Source organism: Pituophis catenifer, unplaced genomic scaffold (assembly GCF_029215685.1).
Source record: "Pituophis catenifer annectens isolate HBS135680 unplaced genomic scaffold, rPitCat1.0.hap2 SCAF_4, whole genome shotgun sequence".
Lineage (NCBI taxonomy): Eukaryota > Metazoa > Chordata > Lepidosauria > Squamata > Colubridae > Pituophis > Pituophis catenifer.
This window is the reverse complement of record NW_027256884.1, coordinates 101,895,834-101,920,022: the sequence shown is the minus strand read 5'-3', so window position 1 is coordinate 101,920,022 and position 24,189 is coordinate 101,895,834. Positions and strand designations below refer to the sequence as shown.

Here is a 24,189-nt window from a genome sequence, read left to right as displayed (position 1 = left end):
TCAGAGAATTGGAAAGGGCCATTTAGGGCATTGATTCTTACTCCTACTTTGAGCAGGAAACCATGTACAGATAACGTACTTGTATATGTTATCAGAATAATTCCACTATGAAATAGAAATAGAATAACAGAGTTGGAAGGGACCTTGGAGGTCTTCTAATCCAACCCCCTGCTTAGGCAGGAAAACCTATACCACTTCAGGCAACTGGTTATCCAACATCTTCTTAAAAACATCCAGTGTTGGAGCATTCACAACTTCTGGAGGCAAGTTGTTCCACTGATTAATTGTTCTGTCAGAAAATTTATCCTTAGTTCTAGGTTGCTTCTCTCTTTGATTGTTTTCCAGCCATTGCTTCTTGTCCTGACCTCAGGTGCTTTGGAGAATAACTTGACTCCCTCTTCTTTGTGGCAGCCCCTGAGATATTGGAACATATTGTTATGATATTGGATATATGAAACTCAGAGTTATTCTGTGACAATTGCTGCCTCTGTGAAATAACTGCATGCAACAAAATATGGATTCTGAAATTGATTAAAATATAATAGTCCAAAGTAGTTTTAAAAAGAAAAAAAAAGAATCCAAAACAACATAATTGCACTATGGAATTAAAATTATGGATCCTTGCCCTTTTCTCTCTTGTTAGGAAAATATGTAATTTTTTAAGCCCTGCTCAGAGATTTTAGGTGTCAGGAGACATACTTAAAACTGCATGCCTGTATGTTCCAGGTTCACATTAGACTATTGCACATTCAGGAATAGATCTAAAGTGAGGTTTAAATGTGTTTTGTCCCTGTACATTAAAAAAAAAAAACCTCAAGTGATTCCCTATTGAACATGCTTCTAGTTTCTTTGAGATCAGTGAGCATCCAAAAGGTTTTGAATCTAACAGTTCCACTTGGAAATCCTCAGAAAGTTCCATTGTTTTCTTCAAATATTTCTTTCAGTGAAACAATGGATGTTAGATCATGAAATTGTTACTTTTGTATAGATTGATTTGAAGGGTTTAAGGAACACTTTCAGGTTTTTCAGAAATGCCTTTACCCAGTACTCATCCACTTGATGGATGAATGAGCCCGATAGAGCTTCTTGGGTATTATTCCTAATCTTTGGTATGCTTTTTGCCAGCAGAATCCTTATCCTCTTTCCTCATGAAATTGTTATTATTACAGTTGGTTGCCCAGGCAGCCAGATATTTAAGCTGGATTTGGCATTTTTATCCACCTATTGATTCTTCCCAAGAACCCAAGTTAGGCAAATGTTCTATCTAATAATATTAGAAGTATTCTCATAGAATGTAAGGTTTTCCAAGTAAAGCTGCCTTTTGCAATGGACTGATTATGATTTTCTCAATGCTCCATGTTTTGGAATTGCACCCAAGATGCCTGTACTATTTTTGCCTTCTTTTTGCCATAATCTTTGTACTTCTATTTGCATATATTTGTATTTTGTGATTTTTCTCCAGTTCTTTCTCTTATATTCTGCTGTCTCTGGGTATTGAAATATCTACTATCCAGACTTTATTGTCTTTCACATTGACAATTGTTAATTCTGGAGGGGTTACGTATCAGTTGCCTGTCTGTTTGAATTCTAAGAATCCCAGAACACTTTAGTTTTTTTCATTTTCTATTACTGTCTCTATTTTATGGTACTGCCAGTTTTTGCTTGCGAACAAATGATATTACTTACAGTTCTTCCAATGCACCAGTGTTGTTACTTTGTCATGTCATTGCTTGTCAGTCTGTTCAATCTTCTTGCGGTAACTTACTTTGTGGTCCACTGTTTTTTAGGTTTCTTTGCAGAGGCAACATTAGCTGCCAGTTGATGTCTTCTCAATTCTCAATTATTTCTAATTTTTTTTTCCTTTAAAAATTAGCTCATTTGTCTCTTTCTTCATGTTTCCTGCTGTTAGATATTGCCAGGTTTTGTTATTATCTGCTTTGCCTGGCATTTTTTTAATGTACTGGCCATGTAATAATTTGCCTTGCCATGTCTCTTTTCTGTTCTTCATTTGGTCTTTCTTGTAGGCCAGTTTGGTCTCTATAGCACTCAGCCTTCATGGTATACTAGCTTCAGTGCATCTTCTTTACTGTCCTTCATATATTCTTCCAATGCCCTTTTTTCTTCTTCAACCATCTGATGTACTTGCAACATTCCACACCCACCTATTTTCCTTGGTAAATAGAGCCTGTCAGTGACATGCCTCTATCTGTCTCTTGTTATATTCACTCCTAACCTTTTTCTTGACTTCAGGGTGCTTGATATTGTCAGCTTAAAAGATGCCCAGGTATTTGTAATGATCCTCTTCATCCAGACTCTTGATTTTAGGCCATTTTGGTTCCTTCGGTTTTTATTATTTTTCCTTATATAATGGTGACTATGGTACATTTGTCCAGCCCAAACTCCATTTTAATATCTCAAGGCAATATAATCAGGGAGGCCATCGAAATTGAAAAGAGGCCGCAGAATATGAACAGACGAGACGATGCTTCTAGGTTATCAAGTATTTGGGGACCTGCACTGAGAGAAACTCGAGTGTTAACATGAGAAGAGAGGCAGAGATTCCAACAAGCAACCAGTGGTGTTGTAAGGCCTGCCAGAATTCTTCCTTCTTTGCAGAGGGTGGCTAGCAATAGGGAGAGAGAGAGGATCGAGCCAGAAGATAGGCTGAGATCTCAACTAACAATCAAGGGTGCTGTGATGCCTACCAGAATCCTTTCCCCTCTACAGCAGACAGATAATAATAGAGAATCTGAGAAAGCTGGGCCTGTAACACGAAGCCAAGCAGCTAGGAGGAGGAAGCAGGAAGAAAAACTGTTGTCCTCCAATCGGAACACAGAGTTACAGGCTAGCCAGCATACGTCAGCAGCAGCAAATATAGATAAGCGACAGCTCCGGCCCCGCAACAGAGAATCCATAGCTTCTACATGAAACAGAGCCTGAAGATGACAGGGTTGTCAGCCTGTCGAAACGTTGCTTTAAGAAAAACTTTTAAAGTCACTGGTAGGATTTTAGCTGAGGTTTTAAAATCCCTGTAAGGATTTTTAGAAGATTTTAAGCTGGGATTTTAACCAGGATTTTAAATATTTTAACCAACTTATTTATAATGACACGGGAAAACACCCGAGATTTTAATTTTTTGCATATGCACACCCGCGAAAACTTAAGAAGACACACACACACACACACATATATATATATATAGTGAGATATATATATATCACCATATTTTTATGGGAGAGACACTCTTCATTTGGCTCCTTTGGTGAGATCTATCCAGTATAGTTAAACCTCTGGCATAGCTGTTGTCTTTCTTAGAGCACACAAGACCCACAACCGCATCAAGATAGTGCCTTACTGGAATTGTTGTTGTTCTTTTTCTTGTTGTTGTTATGGTTTATTGCACAGTCAGCCAGATATTTAAACTGGATTTGACATTTTATCACATTTATCCACATTTTTATCTTATTTTATCTTATTAAGAGCCGTGGTGGCTCAGTGGTTAGAATGCAGTATTGCAGGATAATTCTGCTTTCTGCTCAAGGTTGACTCAGCCTTGCATCCTTCTGAGGTCGGTAAAACCAAATTGTTGGAGGCAATATGCTGACTCTGTAAACCACTTAGAAAGGGCTGTAAAGAACTGACACTGAAGTGGTATATAAGTCTAAGTGCTATTGCTATTATTATTGCTTCATTGCATAGTCAGACATATGTTTATTACCACTCAGTTCCATAGATTCTGGGAGCAGCAAGTAAAAATGATTTTGTTCTAGTGTGATTTTGATCATCATAACAGAGATTAATTGCTGGGATGTTTGTGTATTATTTAATAGTTATATCATTTTCCTTTTATAGGCAAGTACAGATTGGGATTTTTTTTTATTTTTTTTTTGGAAATAATTTGGGAATGAATAATAATGGCTGGCCCAAAGTTTGGAACTCCAATGGTCTCTACATCAGAATGTTCCAAAGACTTAATGAAACACACCATACATGTTGGATGTGTGGAAAGTGATTACTTTCCAAAATGCATAATGTGTTGTTGTTAGTTGCGGTCGTGTCCGACCCATCACGACCCCATGGACAACGTTCCTCCAGGCGTTCCTCTCCTCTGCCATTTAAGCTCAAGCCGACTGCTTCAGTGATTCCATCCAGCCATCTTGTTCTCGGTCATCCCTTTCTTCTTTTGCCCTCAATCTTTCCCAGAATTAGGCTCTTCTCCAGGGAGTCTTTGCATAGTACAATATTTTGTATATTGTACAAAATGCATAATACAATCTAGTATTCAACCACTTCAGAACTTATTGCAAACATTTATACTGAGGTGTCCTCCCTCTCCCCATCTGTGTATCAAAGTGCTTTTTTTAAAAAAGAAAAAAGAAAAAGAAAAGAAAACTCATGATTAGTGCTAGGTCTTTAAATTTGTATATTTGCTGCAGTAAATGCGTAAAACTATTTTGCAGCACCTTTCAGCATCTACAATGTGGCATGATGTTGTTATGTCGCTTACACGAACATCGTCATTTCTTGTTGCTAGAGAAGCTAGTCCAGTTTAAGAGGGCTGGCAGATTTTTATGAAAATTACTGTTTATGGAAAAAAATATTGTTCTGTTATCCAGAAAATGAAGTCCAAATGGCACGATATAAATCTGCCACCTCAAGCAACAGAATTAGGCTCCCTTCCACCATATAGCAAAAAGATAGGGGGGAAATCCCTAAGTACCAGCTGCAAATCCCTCAAGCCTTGGAACTGAGCACAGAGCCTTGGAAGAAAATTAAAACTTTCAAAGTGTGACCTTGGAAATGGATTTAATAGTGTTCCTCCATTTTAAGCCTTCCTGAAAATAAAGATTTCATCTTAGGAAAGTCTAAAAGGGAATCAACAGACTATAAAAATTACTTTTTGTTGAGGTGCTGCTTATGTCAAAAGCTAGTTTCTCTAAGTGAGACAGTAGGAAACTAAATACATGCCTTCAGTTTTGTATTTATTCAGGTTGGATAATTTAATTTCCTCCCAGTTATATCAGTTCCCAGAAAATATCAAGATTTACAGTTGCCATGTGCAGTGTGAATGCCTATATCCAGATCACCCTTGTATTTTATTTCCCATGCCAGCAATGGAGGGAGGGGGCGCGGCAAGAGTGATAAATTTTCTCTTACTAATTGGGAAGATATTCATTCATATCAGTTCCATCCTCCTTCCTTTTCCTGGGTCATTGCAGGAATAAATACAAATCAGTTTTCATGAAGAGCACCTGTGGGAAGGGAAGGGACCTGACAGGAAGAAAAGGGAAGGGCAGGAAAAGAAAGGGAAGGGAAGGGAAGGGAAGGGAAGGGAAGGGAAGGGAAGGGAAGGGAAGGGAAGGGGGAAAGATCGTATAAGGTTTTAGAAAATTGATAAAAGAAATATCTCTAAAATTTGTTTGAGGACAAATGCGACTTAACACCACCTTCTAATACAAATACATATAAACATATTAAATTTACAGTTTGTCTTTGCTGTCGAGTTTAAGAAGGTATATATAATGCTCTGTTCTCTAATTTTTCACACAAGTATAGGGGTCTGAGAAAAAGAGTCTGGTTCAAACTCATCCAGGATCGGATCCTAGTCCAGCATTTTAAATATCATACTACATCCATTGTCCTGCTGCCCCATATGCTCTGTAGCTGCTTACCTTAGGAGTGTTGCAGCCAGGCCTCCCATGCCCAGACACCAGTCACACTGCTGCCTGACTTCTTCTGCGGCCAATTGCGGCAGGATGTTACGTGATGCATCGTGTCGGTGTTGCTGCTTGCAGCAAGAGGCACATGCCTCATTGTACCGGTGTTGCTACTCATGGCAGGAGGCCGCATGGCGCATCGTGCTGGTGCCGCTGATTGCGTCAGGATGCCATGTGCCACAATATGCCAGTGCCACCGCTCACACTCCCAATGGCACAACACACCACGCAGACTCCTGCCATGAGCAGCAATACCGACGGGACGAGCCACACAGCATCCTTCTGAAAGCAGCAGCACCAGTACGATGCACCATGTGGCATCTGGCCACAAGCACCCATGAAAGAAGTTTGGAAATGGTGCGACAGGTGTCGGAGCATAGGAGGCATGGCTGCAGTGGTCCTAAGGTAAGCAGGTAGGACATCCCCTGAAAATAAGACCTGGTTCCTCTTTTGGAGCCAAAAAAATATAAGAAGGGTCTTATTTTGGGGAAAACATGGTAATTGTATTCATTTTTGATGTATCCAGTCTTACGCCATTCCCAAGTTTTGTTACTGTTTCCCTTGCTTTCAATTTATTTCTGATATTGACCATGCCAAAGTTTCTTTTAAATTTATCATTCACTATTATAACAGTTTGGATTCTTCCTTTGATTCTGCCACACTCAAAATGTTTTCCTTACAGACATTTATTAATATTTTATATTTTTGCATTCTTTATGTAATCTTTTTAAAATCTTTTTCTGATTTCATTCTCCTCGGTCTGCTTCCATTACAACCAACCAGTATAGTCTATGACAATTTACCACAGGGCAACTTGCCATGGGAGAACTCACTGCTGGACAATTCAACAATTCAATTTAATTATTTAAAATAATTTCAAAAATATTTTAATTGTTGTCATTCACATTTCATTTTGCCTCTTCTTTGGCATCCTTTCTTTAATGATTGTATTCCAATTTTTTTTCTATATTTAGTTTAGTTTAGTTTAGTTTAATGCGATTTATATGCTGCCCTATCTCCAATGGACTCAGGGTGGCTCACAACAATAAAATGCACAATTGCACATTAAAACAATATAAAATTAAAAGTCCAAATTAAAACAATTTAAGATCAATTTAAAATCCATTAAGAAACCCCCCCCATCAGTCCAGGCTACGAAACAGCCAGGTATTCAAATCACGGCGGAACGAGCGAAGGTCAGGGGCCATCCGGAGCTCCAAAGGAAGTTGGTGCCAAAGGGTGGGTGTGCCCAAATTTGCCATGGCAAGTTGCCCCGTGATGAATTGGCCATAACAAGTTGGATGCGGCGAGTTGGCTGTAGTTAGTTGGCTTTGGAGAGTTGTGGTGAGTTGGCCACAGCAGGTTGTCCCATTCCGCCATTTTAAGAATTTTGGAAGATATCAATAAACTAGTGTCTTGAAGATTGAACTCTGGGAGATGGAGTACCCGACAGGATTCTGACAGAAGGGATGGGACATTATACTGTTATCCTTCTCTTATCCATCATTTTACACAACAAAAATTTGCAGATTACGTTTGCAGATTTCCAGGAAATAATCTTAATATTCACACACAATACATAACAAAATAAATAAAGAACATTCCACCTTTGATAAATTATTTTTCTTTTCAGATAATTTTCTTTTCAGTTTCTTTCACCGAATTGAAAGAAAATTGCTACCCAAAATGCAGGAAAAAATATCTGCACTTAGCTACAAAAATGTGAATAATTTTGCATAATTTTTTCTCAAAGATTTTATTTAAATTGAGGAACAAGTACTTTGGGGATATCCATATTTTCCTAGCACCTTCCTACTTATTATTATTATTATTATTATTATTATTATTATTATTATTATTGTTATTGTTGTTGTTGTTGTTGTTGTTATTGTTGTTGTTGTTGTTGTTGTTATTATTATTATTATTATTATTATTATTATTATTATTATTATTATTATTATATTTTTATACCGACCCCTCTCCCGAAGGACTCGGGGCAGTGAACAGCCAGATTAAAAAAAACATACAATATAAACATTAAAATACATTTAAAACAAAATTAAATCCGAAATGGCTCTCCAATTTAAAACATCTTACCCATAACCCTATAATTAAAACAAATTTAAAATTTCCACATTAAAAGGGGGAAGATTTAGGCCAGGCCAGCTTGATAAAATAGAAAAGTCTTAAGCGCGCGGCGGAAGGTGCGCAGATCCGGGATCCTCCGTATCTCCGGGGGAGCTCATTCCAGATCGTAGGTGCCCCCACAGAGAAGGCTCTCCCCCTAGGGGCCGACAGCCGACATTGTTTGGCCGACAGCACCTGGAGGAGCCCCTCTCTATGGGAGCGTACTGGTCGGTGGGAGGCTATTGGTGGTAGCAGGCGGTCCCGTAAATAACCAGGTCCTAAGCCATGGAGCACTTTAAAGGTGATAACCAGAACCTTGAAGCGCACCCGGAAGACCACCGGGAGCCAGTGCAGCTCACGCAGGAGAGGTGTTACATGGGAGCTCCACGTTGCTCCCATAACCACCCGCACGGCCGCACTCTGCGCCAGTTGGAGCCTCCGAGTGCACCTCAAGGGGAGCCCCATGTAGAGAGCATTACAATAGTCTAGACGAGAGGTAACGAGGGCATGAGTGACTGTGTGTAGGGAGTCCCGATCTAGAAAGGGACGCAACTGGCGGATCAGGCGAACCTGATGAAAAATCCTCCCGGTCACAGCCGTCAAATGCTCTTCTAAAGACAGCCGTGAATCCAGGAGGACGCCCAAGTTGCGAGTCCTATCCGTGGGGGCCAATGATTCGCCCCCAATAGTCAGCGATGGCACCAGCTGCCTATATCAGGACATCGGAAACCACAGCCACTCGGTCTTGGATGGGTTGAGTCTGAGCCTGTTCCTCCCCATCCAGATCCGTACGGCCTCCAGGCACTGGGACATCACTTCAAGGGCATCGTTGGGGTGATCCGGAGTGGAGATGTACAGCTGGGTGTTATCAGCGTACTGATGGTACTTCACCCCGAAACCACGGATGATCTCGCCCAGCAGCTTTACATAAATGTTGAACAAAAAGGGCGAGAGGACCGATCCCTGCGGCACCCCACATATGAGGGGCCTCGGGGTCAACCTCTGTCCCCCCATCAACATAGACTGCGACCGGTCGGAGAGAAAGGAGGAGAACCACCTTAGTACGGTGCCTCCCACCCCCAACTCTTCCAACCGGTGCAGCATGATACCATGGTTGATGGTATCAAAAGCCGCTGAGAGATCTAACAGGACCAGGACAGAGGAGCAACCCCTGTCCCGAGCCCTCCAGAGATCATCAACCAACGCGACCAATGCCGTTTCCGTGCTGTACCCAGGTCTGAAACCTGACTGGAACGGATCCAGATACGACGCTTCATCCAGGTACTGGGGAAGCTGTCCCACAACCACACTCTCAACAACCTTCGCTACTGCTTTGCCAACCTTCCCAATGACCTGCCCATTCCTGCCCAAATCTTCAAGGATCTTTAACTGTATGATTTACCACAACTGTTAAAAAAAGTCATTCAATTTAACATGGATTTACAATATATGAGAGGTATGTTAGGGGAAAAAAGAACTGGGTTTTGGAAAAGCACATCAAACTGACCAGGTAAAGCTATCACCAAAATGACAATTTCCAGATATTGTGTCTTATCTAGCCATACAGTCTCATCAGTTCCAGACTGCAGGCCTTGTGTATGATCTCTTCCCTAAGGTAGTTCTTCCATCTCTTCATCCTCTATAGTAGAGTCATGTCTGTCATCAAATGAAAAGGTGAAGGTGTCAAAGGCGAACTGCTTTTGTGCATGCTTTAACTTCTTTTATTATTCCCTTTCCATCATTCATGTATAGTACGAATAAGTGGAAATGTTCACTTTAAAAAAAAAAACTTATCAATATGTACGTATTTCTCCATAAATAGGACAGAATCAATTTTAAAATAATAAATAGAGAAGAAAGCAAAAGGGAGAGATTCATCCACATAGACAAAGGATTCTGAGAATTGTATTTCACACTGATATTTTTTTTTTTTGACAGATTCTATAATAGTCATAACATAGTCTTTCTCATGCTGAGAGAACCTGTTCTTATTGAATTTGGCTGGGTGTGACAAAATGAAAACGTTGTCAGTTCATTATATTTTTATTCTTTTTTTCTTTTATGAATATAGATTAGTTTTTGGAATTTGTTCATAAACAGGAGAGAAGGAAACTGATTTTTTTAAAAAAACAAACACAGAAGAAAACAGAAGGACAAACAGGTTCGTTCTTCCCTCTATTTGGTTCATGGCATCAGAAGCCTAGATAAATTCCTGAAATTACAAATCATCAGTGTATATATTCCATCAGATCTAACTGAAATCTGAGTCTGTTTTTTTTTTAAATGAAGTATTTGCTCACAAGACCCTTTCATTCAAAAACAAATATCTAGTACTTAAACATATTGTACATTTACTTTTTATTTTTTGATATTTTTATTTAAATTATTGCAAGTGTTGATGATCCTTAGACATACAGATCAAATAAGATGAAGCTGTGAAAAGATTAGTGCTTTAAATACAAGTCTTTATATGTACTAATATGCCATCTAGTGGCAAAAGAATATACTTTGTACTAAACATGAAGTATCTTGAGTATCTGTGCCACTAGATGGCAGAAATAAAATAAGGTGCTCATTTAAGCATGATGTTTCTATCTATATACAGTCTGAATGGGGTACATTCACATTATATTCCTTAAAAAAAAAAAAGAATTGTAATCTACGCTAAATTAAATCTTCTCTAATCACTTCTGGAATATCTGCTCTGTAAATATTTGGGGGAGAAATGGGGAATACTTTAGGAATATAAATACTCCTAAATTTCCTTCTGGATAACAATGAACTTGGTATTGGTAAATCCTTCCTTGCCTTAGTTTTTCTATTGAAGTTAGAAAAAAAATAATTTTCCAATAAGAAATATCAGTATATATAAAGTTAGTTTTATTTAATGTTATGATTGATAGAAACCTTCCAGGAATTCAGGAGAAATTGTCTATATTCTGTTAAAACTCCATAAATCTAGAATTCCCTAAAATTCTGTAAATTAAAAAAGAAAAACTCCTTTTTCACAAGAAAGAGTCCAAATAGTTCTCAAAAGAGATACATGTACCTTTTATATAACTTTGGTTGTCTTGACACTGACAGAAGATATGGACTTTATCTCCTGAATATATAAAACAATGGTCTGTCTTTCTTATTGGACAAGCTTGTGTTTCAGTTTCCCGTAAATCTGTTAACATTTGTTTTCTTATTAATATCTACCAAACAATCACAAAATATTCTGGTCCCTTTTTCACAATACAGTTAGTTCATTGAATCAGTGGAAGAGTTTAATATTTGTTGGGGAAACCAAAAAGGGTTCAGATAATCCAGTCAATCTTCAGGGAAGATATATTTACGAATAAAAGCAAATGAAGAATCCTGCCAGATACATTTAAACAAATCCAGGTATTCAAATGGATAATATAATTCTACTCAGTTAATCATATTGAAAGCACATGTAGGCAGTTACTTGCCCTGTTTTGCCCAAGAAAAATAGCTGAAGATAAAAATGTAGAATTTTTGAAAATGTAGAATTCTCCTTTGCAAGGTGTCAAGTGCTGTCACCATGAAACAACCTTCCTAATCTAAACAGGTAGCTGTACCCAACCCAGGTAGCCAAGGCAAAGAATATAGCAATGCCATTGAAGCCTATCCAAAACTCTGATAGCTCAAGGACTAATAGAATAATAAAATATATCTAGTTGGTCAGGATTCTGTGCAGTATGTCAAAAATGGCAGTTTTGAATCTAGAGAGTGGGATCATTTATTTATTTATTTATTTATTTGTTTAAATTTCTATACCGCCCTTCTCCAAATAGGACTCAGGGCGGTGCACAGCCTAAGTAAAAACAAAGCATACAAAATTTAAAAAACCATCATATGCCACCAGATCCAATAAGTGGAATTTCTTACAGCTTTTTGCCAAAACACCCATCTTGGAAGATGCATAGGGTGCAAGTTGCAGGCTGGGAAGGTCTGCTGACATTTTGACCAATCTCTTAATGTCGGTCAAAACCATCCAGAGTGCAGGATCCTACAACAGAAAGTCTTCAGGCTTTTTGATCTGCTGGAAGCCTCTCAACAGACATTTAATGCTCCTGGCCTCTCTCAACAACTTATCAACAAGTCATCTGGTAGAAATGTATGAGTTAGTGAAAAAGAGGATCCAATAGTGCAAGTTCTGAAGCAACATGGACATTCACTTTTGTCTTAGAAGCAGCTGCATTTTAGAAGCAGCTGCATCAAAAAGCATCTTTGAGAGTTACTTTTCATTTGAAGCTGTGTTTTTCAAAGTTTTGCATACAGTCTTCATCTAAATGGCTCCTAAATCACCAGTACAGTAGTACTCCATATTAGGGAAAGAAGGAATACTGGAAAAATGCAGCAATTCTTCTTAATCTCTACTTTAAACACACACAGAGAGGCAAAGACCTCCTTCCAGCATTTTAATATTGCAGTTGAGTTAGGGATTCCGCAGTCACATGTAAATAAGTACATTCATAGGTATTATATTTGTGCAACTAACTCTCCTATGTAACTATGAAGATATCTAGCAGTTTTTTGTTCAGTGATTACATTTTTTTATTTTTTTTATTTTTATATTGGATTTCTATACCGCCCTTCTCCCTGAGGACTCAGGGCGGTGTACAGCCAGATTAAAAAACATGCAGAACAAATATTAAAAACAATTAAAAGATATATAAATTTGGCCCAATTAAAACTCATTTACCAATTAAAAACGTTTAAAACATTTAAAAAACAGTTAAAAATTTCATCTTAAGCCAGCCCGGCTTGTTTAAATAAATGGGTTTTAAGGGCGCGACGGAAGGCACTGAGGTCTTGGATTCTCCTTATCTCTGGGGGCAGCTGATTCCAGAGGGTAGGTGCCCCCACAGAGAAGGCTCTCCCCCTGGGGGTCACCAGCCTACACTGTCTGGCTGATGGCACCCCGAGGAGGCCCTCTCTGTGGGAGCGCACGGGTCGATGGGAGGTCGTTGGTAGCAGCAGGCGGTCTCGAAGATAGCTAGGCCCTATGCCATGGAGCGCTTTAAAGGTGATAACCAACACCTTGAAGCGCACCCGGAAGACAACTGGGAGCCAGTGCAGCTCGCGCAGGAGCGGTGTTACATGGGAGCGCCATGCTGCTCCCGTCACTACCCGCGCTGCTGCGTTCTGGACCAGCTGGAGCCTCCGGGTGCTCCTCAAGGGGAGCCCCATGTAGAGAGCGTTGCAATAGTCAAGGCGAGAGGTGACGAGGGCGTGAGTGACTGTGCACAGGGAATCCCGATCAAGAAAGGGCCGCAACTGGCGAATCAGGCGAACCTGACAAAAGGTCCCCCTGGTTACAGCCGTCAGATGTTCCTCCAAGGACAGCTGCATATCCAGGAGGACTCCCAGATTGCGAGCCCTCTCTGTGGGGGCCAATGACTCACCCCCAATAGTCAGTGATGGAGTCAACTGACTATATCGGGATGCCGGGAGCCACAGCCACTCAGTCTTGGAAGGGTTGAGCTTGAGCCTGTTCCTCCCCATCCAGATCCGTACAGCCTCCAGGCACTGGGACATCACTTCAAGGGCATCGTTGGGGTGGCCTGGGGTGGAGATGTACAGCTGGGTGTCATCAGCGTACTGGTGGTATCTCACCCCAAAGCCACGGATGATCTCACCCAGCGGCTTCACATAAATGTTGAACAGGAGAGGCGAGAGGACCGATCCCTGCGGCACTCCACAAATGAGAGGCCTCGAGGTCGACCTCTGCCCCCCTGCCAACACAAACTGCGACCGGTCGGAGAGAAAGGAGGAGAACCACCGCAACACGGTGCCTCCCACCCCCAACTCTTCCAGCCGGTGCAGCATGATACCATGGTCGATGGTATCAAAAGCCGCTGAGAGGTCTAACAGGACCAGAACAGAGGAACAACCCCTGTCCCGAGCCCTCCAGAGATCATCAACCAACGCGACCAATGCCGTTTCTGTGCTGTGCCCAGACCTGAAACCCGACTGGAACGGATCTAGATAAGATGTTTCCTCCAGGAATTGCGGAAACTGTCGTGCGACCACACTCTCAACAAACTTCGCCATAAAGCGAAGGTTGGAGACAGGACGATAGTTGGCCAATATTGCCGGATCCAGGGACGGCTTCTTGAGGAGAGGCCTCACCACCGCCTCTTTCAAGGCGGTGGGGAAGTAACCCTCACTCAACGAAGCGTTGATAACACCTTGGAGCCAGCCTCGTGTAACCTCCCGGGAAGCCAGTACCAACCAGGAGGGACACGGGTCCAGTAAACATGTGGCCGCACTAAGTCTCCCCAAAATCCTGTCCACATCATCAGGAGTCACAGCATCAAACTCCTCCCAGATAACATTCTCAAGACTATTCCTCGTCACCCTGCCCTGATCTACCCAGTCAGAGTCCAAATCCCCCCGGATCTGGGCGATTTTGTCATACAGGTATTGTCCGAAATCCTCCGCCCTGCCTTCTAAGGGATCCTCCCGCACTCCCGGATGGAGCAGGGCGCGGGTCACCCTAAACAGGGCGGCCGGACGATTCCCTGATGACGCAATAGAGGCGGAAAAGTAGTTAGACTTTGCCGTCTCTATCGCCACTAGGTAGGCCTTAATATGCGACCTTACCAGTGTTCGATCAGATTCAGCGAGACTGGCCCTCCAACCGCTCTCCAGGCGTCTTTTCCGGCGCTTCATTTCCCTCAGCTCCTCAGTAAACCAAGGAGCCGCACGGGATCGGCATCGGGTCAGAGGCCGCAAAGGCACAACTCGGTCCAAGGCCCCACCAGCCGCCCGATCCCAGGCGGCTACCAGGTCCTCGGCCGAGTCATGTGCTAGATCCTCAGGAAATGGCCCAAGCTCCGTCTGGAACCTATCAGGATCCATCAGGCGCCTGTGGCGGATCCATCTAATTGGATCCGCCTCCCTGCGGCGAGGGGTCGCGGTTCGAAGATCTAGGCGAAGGAGTGAGTGGTCAGACCATGACAAGGGTTCCATGTCTATATCCCCTATAACAAGACCACTCAACCACTGGCCAGAGACAAAAATCAGATCCAGAGTGTGACCTCCCCTGTGAGTAGGGCCATGAACTAACTGGGTCAGGTCCATGGCCGTCATGGAAGCCATGAACTCCCGAGCCACCTCAGACGTTTCACCGACGGATGGCAAGTTGAAATCACCCATGACTAAAAGCCTGGGTGTATCTACTGCCACCGTGGCTATCACGTCGAGTAGCTCAGGTAGGGCTGTTGCCACGCGGCAGGGAGCCAGGTACGTAAGCAACAAGCCCATCTGAACCCCACGGCCCCACCTCACAAGGAGGGACTCACATCCGGCTATCTGAGGCACAGTGGTCTCCCTCGGACCCAGATCCTCGTTAATAATAACCGCCACCCCCCCCGCCCCTCCCCTGAGCCCTCGGCTGATGGAATGCTCTGAAGCCTGGTGGGCACATTTCAACCAGAGGGACGCCACCCTCCGGGCCCAACCAGGTCTCCGTAATACCCGCCAGGTCCGCTCCTCCCTCTTGTATAAGATCATGGATGAGGGGGGCCTTATTGACCACGGACCTGGCATTGCACAGCATCAGCTGAAGGCCCAGCTCCTGAGTATCTAAGCCACCTAGTATCCGCGCAGAGCCTTGGGGACCGGGGCAAGCAATTGCTCTCAGACAGCAAGTGCGAGCCCCCAGCACCTGATGTGGTCCCCAGCTCCCGCCATATCTGCCCCTCCCATTCACCGTGCCGATATTTATCTAGGTATCAGACCACATGTTTTATAGCTCTAAAATTTAAGGACTATTTCCTAGTCTATTTGAAAATCTGCATGCCTTTGCTATCCACTAAAGTTTTCTAGAAAGTAAGAGTTCTGATTGTAACTTTCAGCCCTTCCTACCATCTGTTCTTTTTACTCCCATTGCAAATTGTCCCATTAAATGAAATTGCAAGTGCACCATTGAAAATAATTAAATAAAAAGATAATTCAACCCAAATTGCAGTTGGGTTGTTGCAAATCTGAAGTAAAATATGACAGAACATGCAAAGAAATAGAAGGAAGTAGGAAAGTTGAGTCTGCTTTAAGTTCAGAATGGGTTAGCATGAATTAAAGAAACACTAACCAAATCAGCTTGACATAAGCTAATCTTTTTGCACTCCTGAAATGAGCATAAGAAGGATCAATTTAGCAGACATTTTGCAATGTTATTCAATGGATTTTATTTTTCTCTATACATTTTAGACTCACTGCAACAGGAGCTATCTTGCAGCAGAGGGCACCAAAGACTATTGCATAGGTGTATGCCTTTAGTGGTGTAAATCAAAGATTGTAATGAAAAGCTAAAGAAATATTTTATAATTTAACAATCTCAGGAATTTTGAAATTCATCATATCTAAAAACATTGTTTACCATTAATAATAGGGAAAACAATATTAAACACTCTCATAATTCAAACAAAAGGACATTTATTACAATAATAAGCTAATTCTCTGAAACAAGTAGCTATATTAATAACTTTTCTCCTGCTTTCATTTTGGTTAATGTATTAATCAATTATGAAAGTAAAGTTTTTAGCAAATATACCATGACAACTTAGGTTGGCCTGCACTTCCAAACTTTAAAGAAGGATAAACTGCTAGTCCTCATTTATGATGTGTTTCTGAGGTAAAATGCTGCCATCACTATGTGATTTCTCTTTCAATATAAAAGTTTTCTTTTATTCCAAGTTTTCTTGAACTTCCTCTCCGTAAGTAATCATGCACACAAATCAGGCTGGCACTTCCTAGGACTAAGACAGGAGAACTGGCCCAAGGTCACCTAGATGCCTTTATGAATAAGGTGAGAATAAAACTCACCATCTCCCCGTTTCCAGCCTGTTGTCTTAACCACTATATCAAACTGGATCTCTCTCTTTCAATAATGCATTATGATATAGAATAACTTATACTTGCTACTTCAGTTTCTCTGAATCATGCTGGCATACAGCACAGCACAGCACAGCACAGCACAACATCACAACCTGATGTTTTCCAGATTTGCTTGAAATTTGGATATAAGCATATTTGGATAATTACAGCCTGGGGAGACTACTAGATTGTAGGTCAGAGCTGAACTAACAAATTTGGATATTGACAGTTCTCTTTATTCTTAAAGTCTGACTGAACAATAAAAATGCCATCAAAATAAATTTCAGCAAATTATTTATTTGAATGTATTGTTCTGATGATTGGTAGGGTTGAGAAGATTTACCCTGTGTGCTCAAATAGTGTCTGCCCATAAAAATGGAAACTATATTTCATATGGTTGCTTCTAGTATTTCTATTAACTCCCTTCTTTTAAATTTATATTCAAGAATTATAACTCATGAATGCAAAATAGCATTTTAACAATGGTGGGTGCATTAGTGGAAAGATGGTGAGTTATACAACGCCAAAAACATGTCATTTTTGGACAATCCTTATTATTATAATGGTGAAGTCTCCTTTAAAATGAGCTTGACTCTTAATCGTCCCATCATGAATATGAGACACGGGAATGGAAATTGTCTTCTACTCATTTCCAGTTCATCATACAGTATATGCAATTTCTGCTCACTTTGTCATGCTCCAGCTGAAAGATATTTTCTGACTTCTGCTAGTTCAAGTGTGTTGCCATCTGTTTTGTCCGCTGTGTTTTAATTTACTCTTTAAAAAATCTTTGCATTTACACAGAGACGGGATACTGTCATCTGACCCCATTTTTTCTTAGTCTGTTGCAGATTGTTCTATTTTCTCAAGATCATAATAATTATAACACTCGTTTAATATGAAGAACACCAGAGTTCAAAACTTTGTAATAACTATTTGAGTTAGTAATATTTTTCTACCTTTAATTTATTTCATTTCATTTCATTTATTAAATTTTTATACCGCCCTTCTCCCGAAGGACTCAGGGCGGTGAACAGCCAAGATTAAAATACATACAATATGAAAATTAAAATAATTTAAAAATAATTAATAATTTATCTCCCTTCTTCCTCTTAAATTGCTTTAAAAAGCCCCACTGACATTCTTTAATTTTCCAGGAACTTGAGTTAGAATGGTTTCACTCCAGCTGAGCTATTTGGAAGTTAAGGATGAAATGATTTATCTGTGATTAGAAAAATGATAAAATTGTGATTTTCTTTTTTTAAGTGAAAAAGTAGCATAGTTCAAGGGAAAAAATGATACACTTGTGTGTGTTTGAAAGTTTATATATAAGTTAATATACATATAAGCTTTAACTTCTTTATATATAATTTCAGTTTCAATTATATTTAATAAAAGTTTTTGTTTTGATTAAGATGTGCCACAGGTACTTTCTTGGGAGGGAATAACAGGAAGGAATTGTCAAGTGGATATTATGTTGGGCTATTGTCCAGTTTGAATTCTTTATATAAACTGCAAAGGTATTTCAGATAGGATTTTTCCTTAATCTGATTTAAAGTTATGATGGCAGAAACACAAGACAGGTTAAGGATGCAGTATGGATATGCTCACATATGTCTGTGAGCATATCCATATTGCATCCTTAACCTGTCTTGTGTTTCTGCCATCATAACTTTAAATCAGATTAAGGAACCATATAGGTTTCTTGACAAGAGGACTGAAGTGACTTGTCATTATATTCTTGGGACATTTTTGGGAATTTCTTCACCTACAGCACTAATATCTCCCGATAGTCATCCATACAACTACTTCTGACCCAATTCAGCTTTTTTAAAGGTGAACCAGTTGTTGCCACCCAGCTGGCACTTTGTTTATATTAATGTCTCACCACACCTTATATATGATACAATTAACTGTTTTTAAAGGATTCACAAATATTTCTCAGTGTATTTGACATAGAAAAGAAAATTTAAACTTGAATTATTAATGTTGAGTGCATGTAACATTGTTATTTATTATTGTTAATTATTACATGTAATAATGTTTGATTTATTATCTAGATAATTTATAAAGGTTTCTGTTTCTAAAGCAAATTTGCAGAGATGTTGGGTAAGTAGGGTTTTGATCCAACATATATGAGGATAGTAGTAGCCAATAAAGCACTTGCCCCATCAAATTGTCAGCAGCATATCACTTAACTTTTCAGTCTTCCATTCCCTCACTCAAATAATTGATTTTTCTTTTATTATCAGCCATTTCCTGAGCATGGGATATACACAATACACACAAACATATTTCCATCTGACTTATCTTAGCATAGAATTTTCAAGAATAATTCTGATTCAGGATGGAACAATTGATTTCACATCGTTTATATAATGTAAAATATAGAATTATTTACCACGGAATTACATTATGTTCTATAGAGTGTTACTGCGCCAAATACAATTTAAGAGATCTTTCTAAGCAGGAGTGCAGTACACATGTCTAAATGAAAGGATGTGCATCATGTTAGCATTTAATAGTCCTGTTATGATTCTGTATTATTTGTTGCTGCAGCATTGAATGCCTTTCATTGCCTATCTCTGTGAAAATCAAAGCTTTTCTGGAACTCCTGTTGCTCCACTCCATGGGCATCATGCTACAGGACCATAAATGTTATACTGAAAATCATTCCCTTTCCCGATTACCAAATAAATAATTACGCAGTCTCCTCTGGGATTGGAGCCATTTGCTGATTGGTTCCATGTTTTATTGATTAGAGTGCTGTGATGAATTGGTCCCTGAAGAGGAGACGTCTGGCTGTAAGCAAATGGTTGTGAATGTACAGAATTATAATAATCCTTTGCATTCAAGGGCCACCACATGATGAAAATTGGTACAGATAAAATTGGGAGAACAGATAAAAAGAAAATTCATAGAAAGCTCTTGCTCAAATCATGTAAAGAAATTTATTGCTGACCTTGGGAAGGTATGAAAGAGCCATCAAAGGAAAAAAGTAAACTATTAAGGAGGGACATGGAAAAGAGACTACAGGAAGGAAAAGTGAGAAAGAACGATCATCTTATTCCACCTTGATTTTGTTTAGTACAAGACAGGATTGAGAAAAACCTGGACAGACTTTCAAGATTCTGTAAATATATTTTAGGACAACATCCTAACATTTTTGGAATATCTTTGTGGTGTCTGTTTCTTGACCTGATCTACTTCGAAGAACTGACTCATTAAAATTGTCAAGGTAGGAAATAGGGGAAATAGATTATTTTTCCAACTCTATGTGGTCTGAATCTAATTTGAGTTTCTGAATTTCACTGAGAGCAAAAAGCATTGTGAATTGTGCACAGAGACAATCATTGACACCAATTCTTTTAATAGACCATAAATACAAGATGCAGGATTCCCATTCATCTGCTTGCTTGGTTGTTGGTTATGCTTTTCAAGGAATTAAACCATCTTGCAGACTAGGATTGCCTTTTAGTTGACATTTTTCAAGACAAGTATGAGATATGTTCAAGAACCCTTCTGCTTAGCTGCATTTTGATTTGGTAAAACTTTGAAAAGAACTTTTGCTGGCTATGAACTCTTTCAAAGGTTGTCTAATTTTTAGTGTGATGGAAAGGAAAAAAATATATACTTAATTTAATTATGTTTTCATTAAATGCAACAGTCCAGTACATTACAACCAGGAGTGAAATCCAGCAGGTTCGGAAATTTTGAGTAGTTCAGAGAACCGGCAAACACCACCTTTGGTTGGCCCTAGAGTGGGGTGGGAATGGAGATTTTGGAATATCCTTCCCCCAGGAGTGGGGTGGGAATGGAGATTTTGCAGTATCCTTCCCATGCCATACCCACCAAGCCACGGCCACCAAACCACACCATGCCCACCAAGCCACACCCACAGAACCAGTAGTAAAAAAATTTGGATTTCTCCACTGATTACATCCCTACCCAGTGCAGAATCCTATCCAAAGACCATCAGCCTGAAAACCAATATATTTCCTCAGATTGAGGAAAAAGGTAGTAATGAGAATGTTATTCCCATATAATCCATTTCATATATATTGCACCATATGTAATTTTTTGTTCTTTTTTTTTTTGTCTCCTTTTTCTCATGTCATAGGACCTGGTACAGGAATTGCAGGCAATGGATCAATGTGTCTGGCCGTACCACTGTGGCTGTTGGCAGTGTCCCTGTTCTGCCTACTCAGTAAATGTTAATAACAGCTGAAATAAAAACCCAGAAACATCAAGAACAACACACAAAGCAAAAGAAAAAAAAATGTCATACAGGAGACAGAGCAAGAGAGAGTGGGGGGAGGGAAAGGACAACTTCTTTCACAACTTTTGTGTGTGCTGCAACAAAGGGAAGAAATTTCAGTGAAAGAAGAATCAGCCACATTTATTCTAACAACTGTCAAGCCACTGACCATCCGGAAGTATTGAAGACAGATTATCACACAATGAAGGCTGAATTCTGCTAAGGATGCTGAGATGCTGTAAAAAGAAACAATGAAATTTCACTTTATTATCTCCATTCTCTCATATCATTTTCTCCTCTCTCTTTCCCTCTTATTTCCCTCCTTCCCTCCCTCCCTCCTTCAAGGAAAGAAATGGCCTTTGCTTTGATGTTGATAGCCATACTCTTTTAATTGGCTTGGTAATTTCTTAAACTGATATTTAGCTTTTTCAGATACCTGTAAAGAATGATACAGAGTTCTCTAGCTACTGGTGTCCCATGAAGAAACTCCGCACAGCCCTTACCTCACTGTCTCTCCCTTAGGCTGTCCAATATATTTTGGGTATCTTAGCCCTCGATGCTTTGGGGATGATAAAATTGAGAAATTTTACTCATCTGCCCTCTTGTTCTTGCCGGTTTCCCTGTCTTCTTCTCTCTCTCTCTCTCTCTCTCTTTCCCTCTCTCTCTCTCCCCCTCTCCCTCTCTTTCTCCCACTCTCTCATGTATGTATGAGCGCATGTTTCTGTGTATGTATGTAGGCATCTATCTCTCTCTCTCTCCCCCTCTCTCCCTCCCCCCCTCTCAAAAGCATGCAAAGAAAACAGCCCCTGTGTACATAAACTCATCTCTGTAGATAATGGCTTGCATTGCACATGAGGATGACTGTTTCGCTTGGATGTGAATTCTGGGTGATAAGGAGATACACAATGGTTTTCACAAAAGAATTTGTTTTGACTTCTTCCTGCAATCCCAGTTTTAGAATCTAAAATTTAGAGCACATCCTTGGGTTTCTCCTGTTAAATCTGAATAGCAATCAAGTATAATCTGTATGTTACCCTCATTGCTCTTCAATTTTCCTTTGTCTACCTAGCCATAGATAGGGCCAAAGATTCTGAGCCTCAAGGAGTCTGTAGATTTAATTACCCTTGAGCATGTTCAATCTTGACTAAATGAGGATCACACAGGAACAATTGTAGCTATAAGAATCCATTGTTCAAATCCCCATTCCATTCACTGGAGAGAGAGGGAATTGCAAGATCAGCAAAAGTGGTTCAGTCTATACCCTGCGTCAACTAGATGCGGACTTAAAGAATTGATCAAAATAAATATGTAATGGGGTCCAGAATTCCTAGGAAGTTAGAGAAATATGGACAGGGTAGACAGCACATGTAAGCATATATGTTACATAATAGTAGAACAGCATATATAAGGCCAGAGGTTCTGTCATGGGACAATGAGAAAAGATAATTAAGTTGCAATCATTGGTTGGAGAAGAGCAACAAAGTATATCACTTATAGGTTATATCTAATTGTACTTCAAGGAGATATATATATATCTATAAACAAATATATATATATATATATATATATATATATATATATATATATATATATATATATATATATATATAGTATATATATTCCTATTTTGTGCAGCCCGTAAATTATATATATTATGGCTGTTTATTGTAAATCCTTGAAATTGATTCTGCAGTCATTTACTATCCTTTACTTGCATTAGAAGCCATCTTTTCTATGCTTGGACAGGGTCATATCTCTCTTGCTGAGAGAGGCAGTCTCTCTTGCTGAGGGATGGTTTTTGAGAATACCTGTCACAGAATGCGCAAAAGAAAAAGGCAAATCTCTGAATGGAAAAATAAATAATTTTTTGCCATAAAGATGTTTATCTTGCAACTGTTCTAATGGATTAACCTGTGGCTACAATTATTCTAATTAGGGATGTGTGAATCTCTAAAATTCTTGCCTTCTTAAAATCCAACTTTGTAAATTAATATTCCGGGCCAGCAATCTTTTTTCTACAGATTAAAAAAATATCATAGGAAATTTTGTATGCATATTTGCAACATATCATAATATAGAGAGGCCTTATATGGATTTGCCCAAATTTATGTAATGAGTCAAAAACTTTTTTTAAAAATGTGAATCACTGTGTTTCTTTCCTTGAGAGCTAAATTCCCTAATGCAGAATTTTAAAATACAAAGTTTCTGGAGTAATCTCTTTAAACACCCTAATGCTGTGTATGTGTAACTTTAAGTATCTGTACTTTTTTTTTTTTTAGAATTTATGTAGGAAGGCAAAAGCTAGCAGAGCCTAGTTTTAATCCTACTATAAGGTGTGATGGGAATGGAACATTCAAATTCACTTTTCGAATTGATGTTGTGATGTTTTTCTCTCCCTTACACTGGTCCCTGTGCCTGGTCAATTTTCATAAGGAAGTTATTTTCTTCCTTTAATAAGGTAGTGGGAAAACCTGTCCCAACCTCAGGATGGTGAATTATACTCTACACCAACATACATAACCATCATACAACAACGAAGAATGCTTATAACTATGCTAAAGTAAATGTAATTTTGCAACAACAATAAAAAAAATTAACGTGCCAACATTTTGATTTTACATCCTTTAAGAAGCCAGAAAGATTTTAAAAGCCATCTCCTAAATCATGATAAGGTTAGTTTAAAAAGAAAATCATTGCTAGTTGAATAAGAATCTATTTATATGCTATTTACCTATTTTATAGGAACAGCCTTTTTATACTGTGGTTAACTTCAAGGATTCTTTTCTTTGTCAAGCCAAGTCTGTAAGGGTGGGGAATCTGTTCATTCCTGATGTGAGTTAGAAAGTTGTCTTTCAAGCCAGGCTTACTCTGGTTTGTCTCACTTATTACCTCACATTGGTTTGTTACTGAAAATTGCGTATATATTAGTAGTTGGTTCCACTTACCTTCGCTACCAGTTCAGAATTGGAAACGCGCACACGAATGGCACTTCTGCGCATGCTCAGAACCTTCTGCACATGCACAGAACGTCCATCATGACGTCCGGGACGATGGACAGAGCCTCCCACGGCCACCACTACCGGTTTACTCAAACCAGGGTGAACCGGTAGAAACACACCACTGGTACATATGGATTTAAACAAATCACATGCCTGTCATCTACTTTACAGAAAGAACAAGCTGAGTTAATTAAAGTTA

General features: G+C 39.7%; 1 protein-coding gene across 1 annotated transcript in view; it reads left to right on the top strand.

Annotated features, from left to right (window-relative positions):
• LSAMP (limbic system associated membrane protein) overlaps positions 1-21,184 on the top strand; it is a 532,646-nt gene extending 511,462 nt beyond the window's left edge. The window contains exon 7 of the mRNA XM_070943830.1: positions 20,854-21,184. Coding sequence (XP_070799931.1) covers positions 20,854-20,951 — 98 coding nt within the window. The 3' untranslated portion in view covers positions 20,952-21,184. The remainder of the gene's footprint in view (positions 1-20,853) is intronic.
• The last annotated feature ends 3,005 nt before the right edge of the window (positions 21,185-24,189 follow it).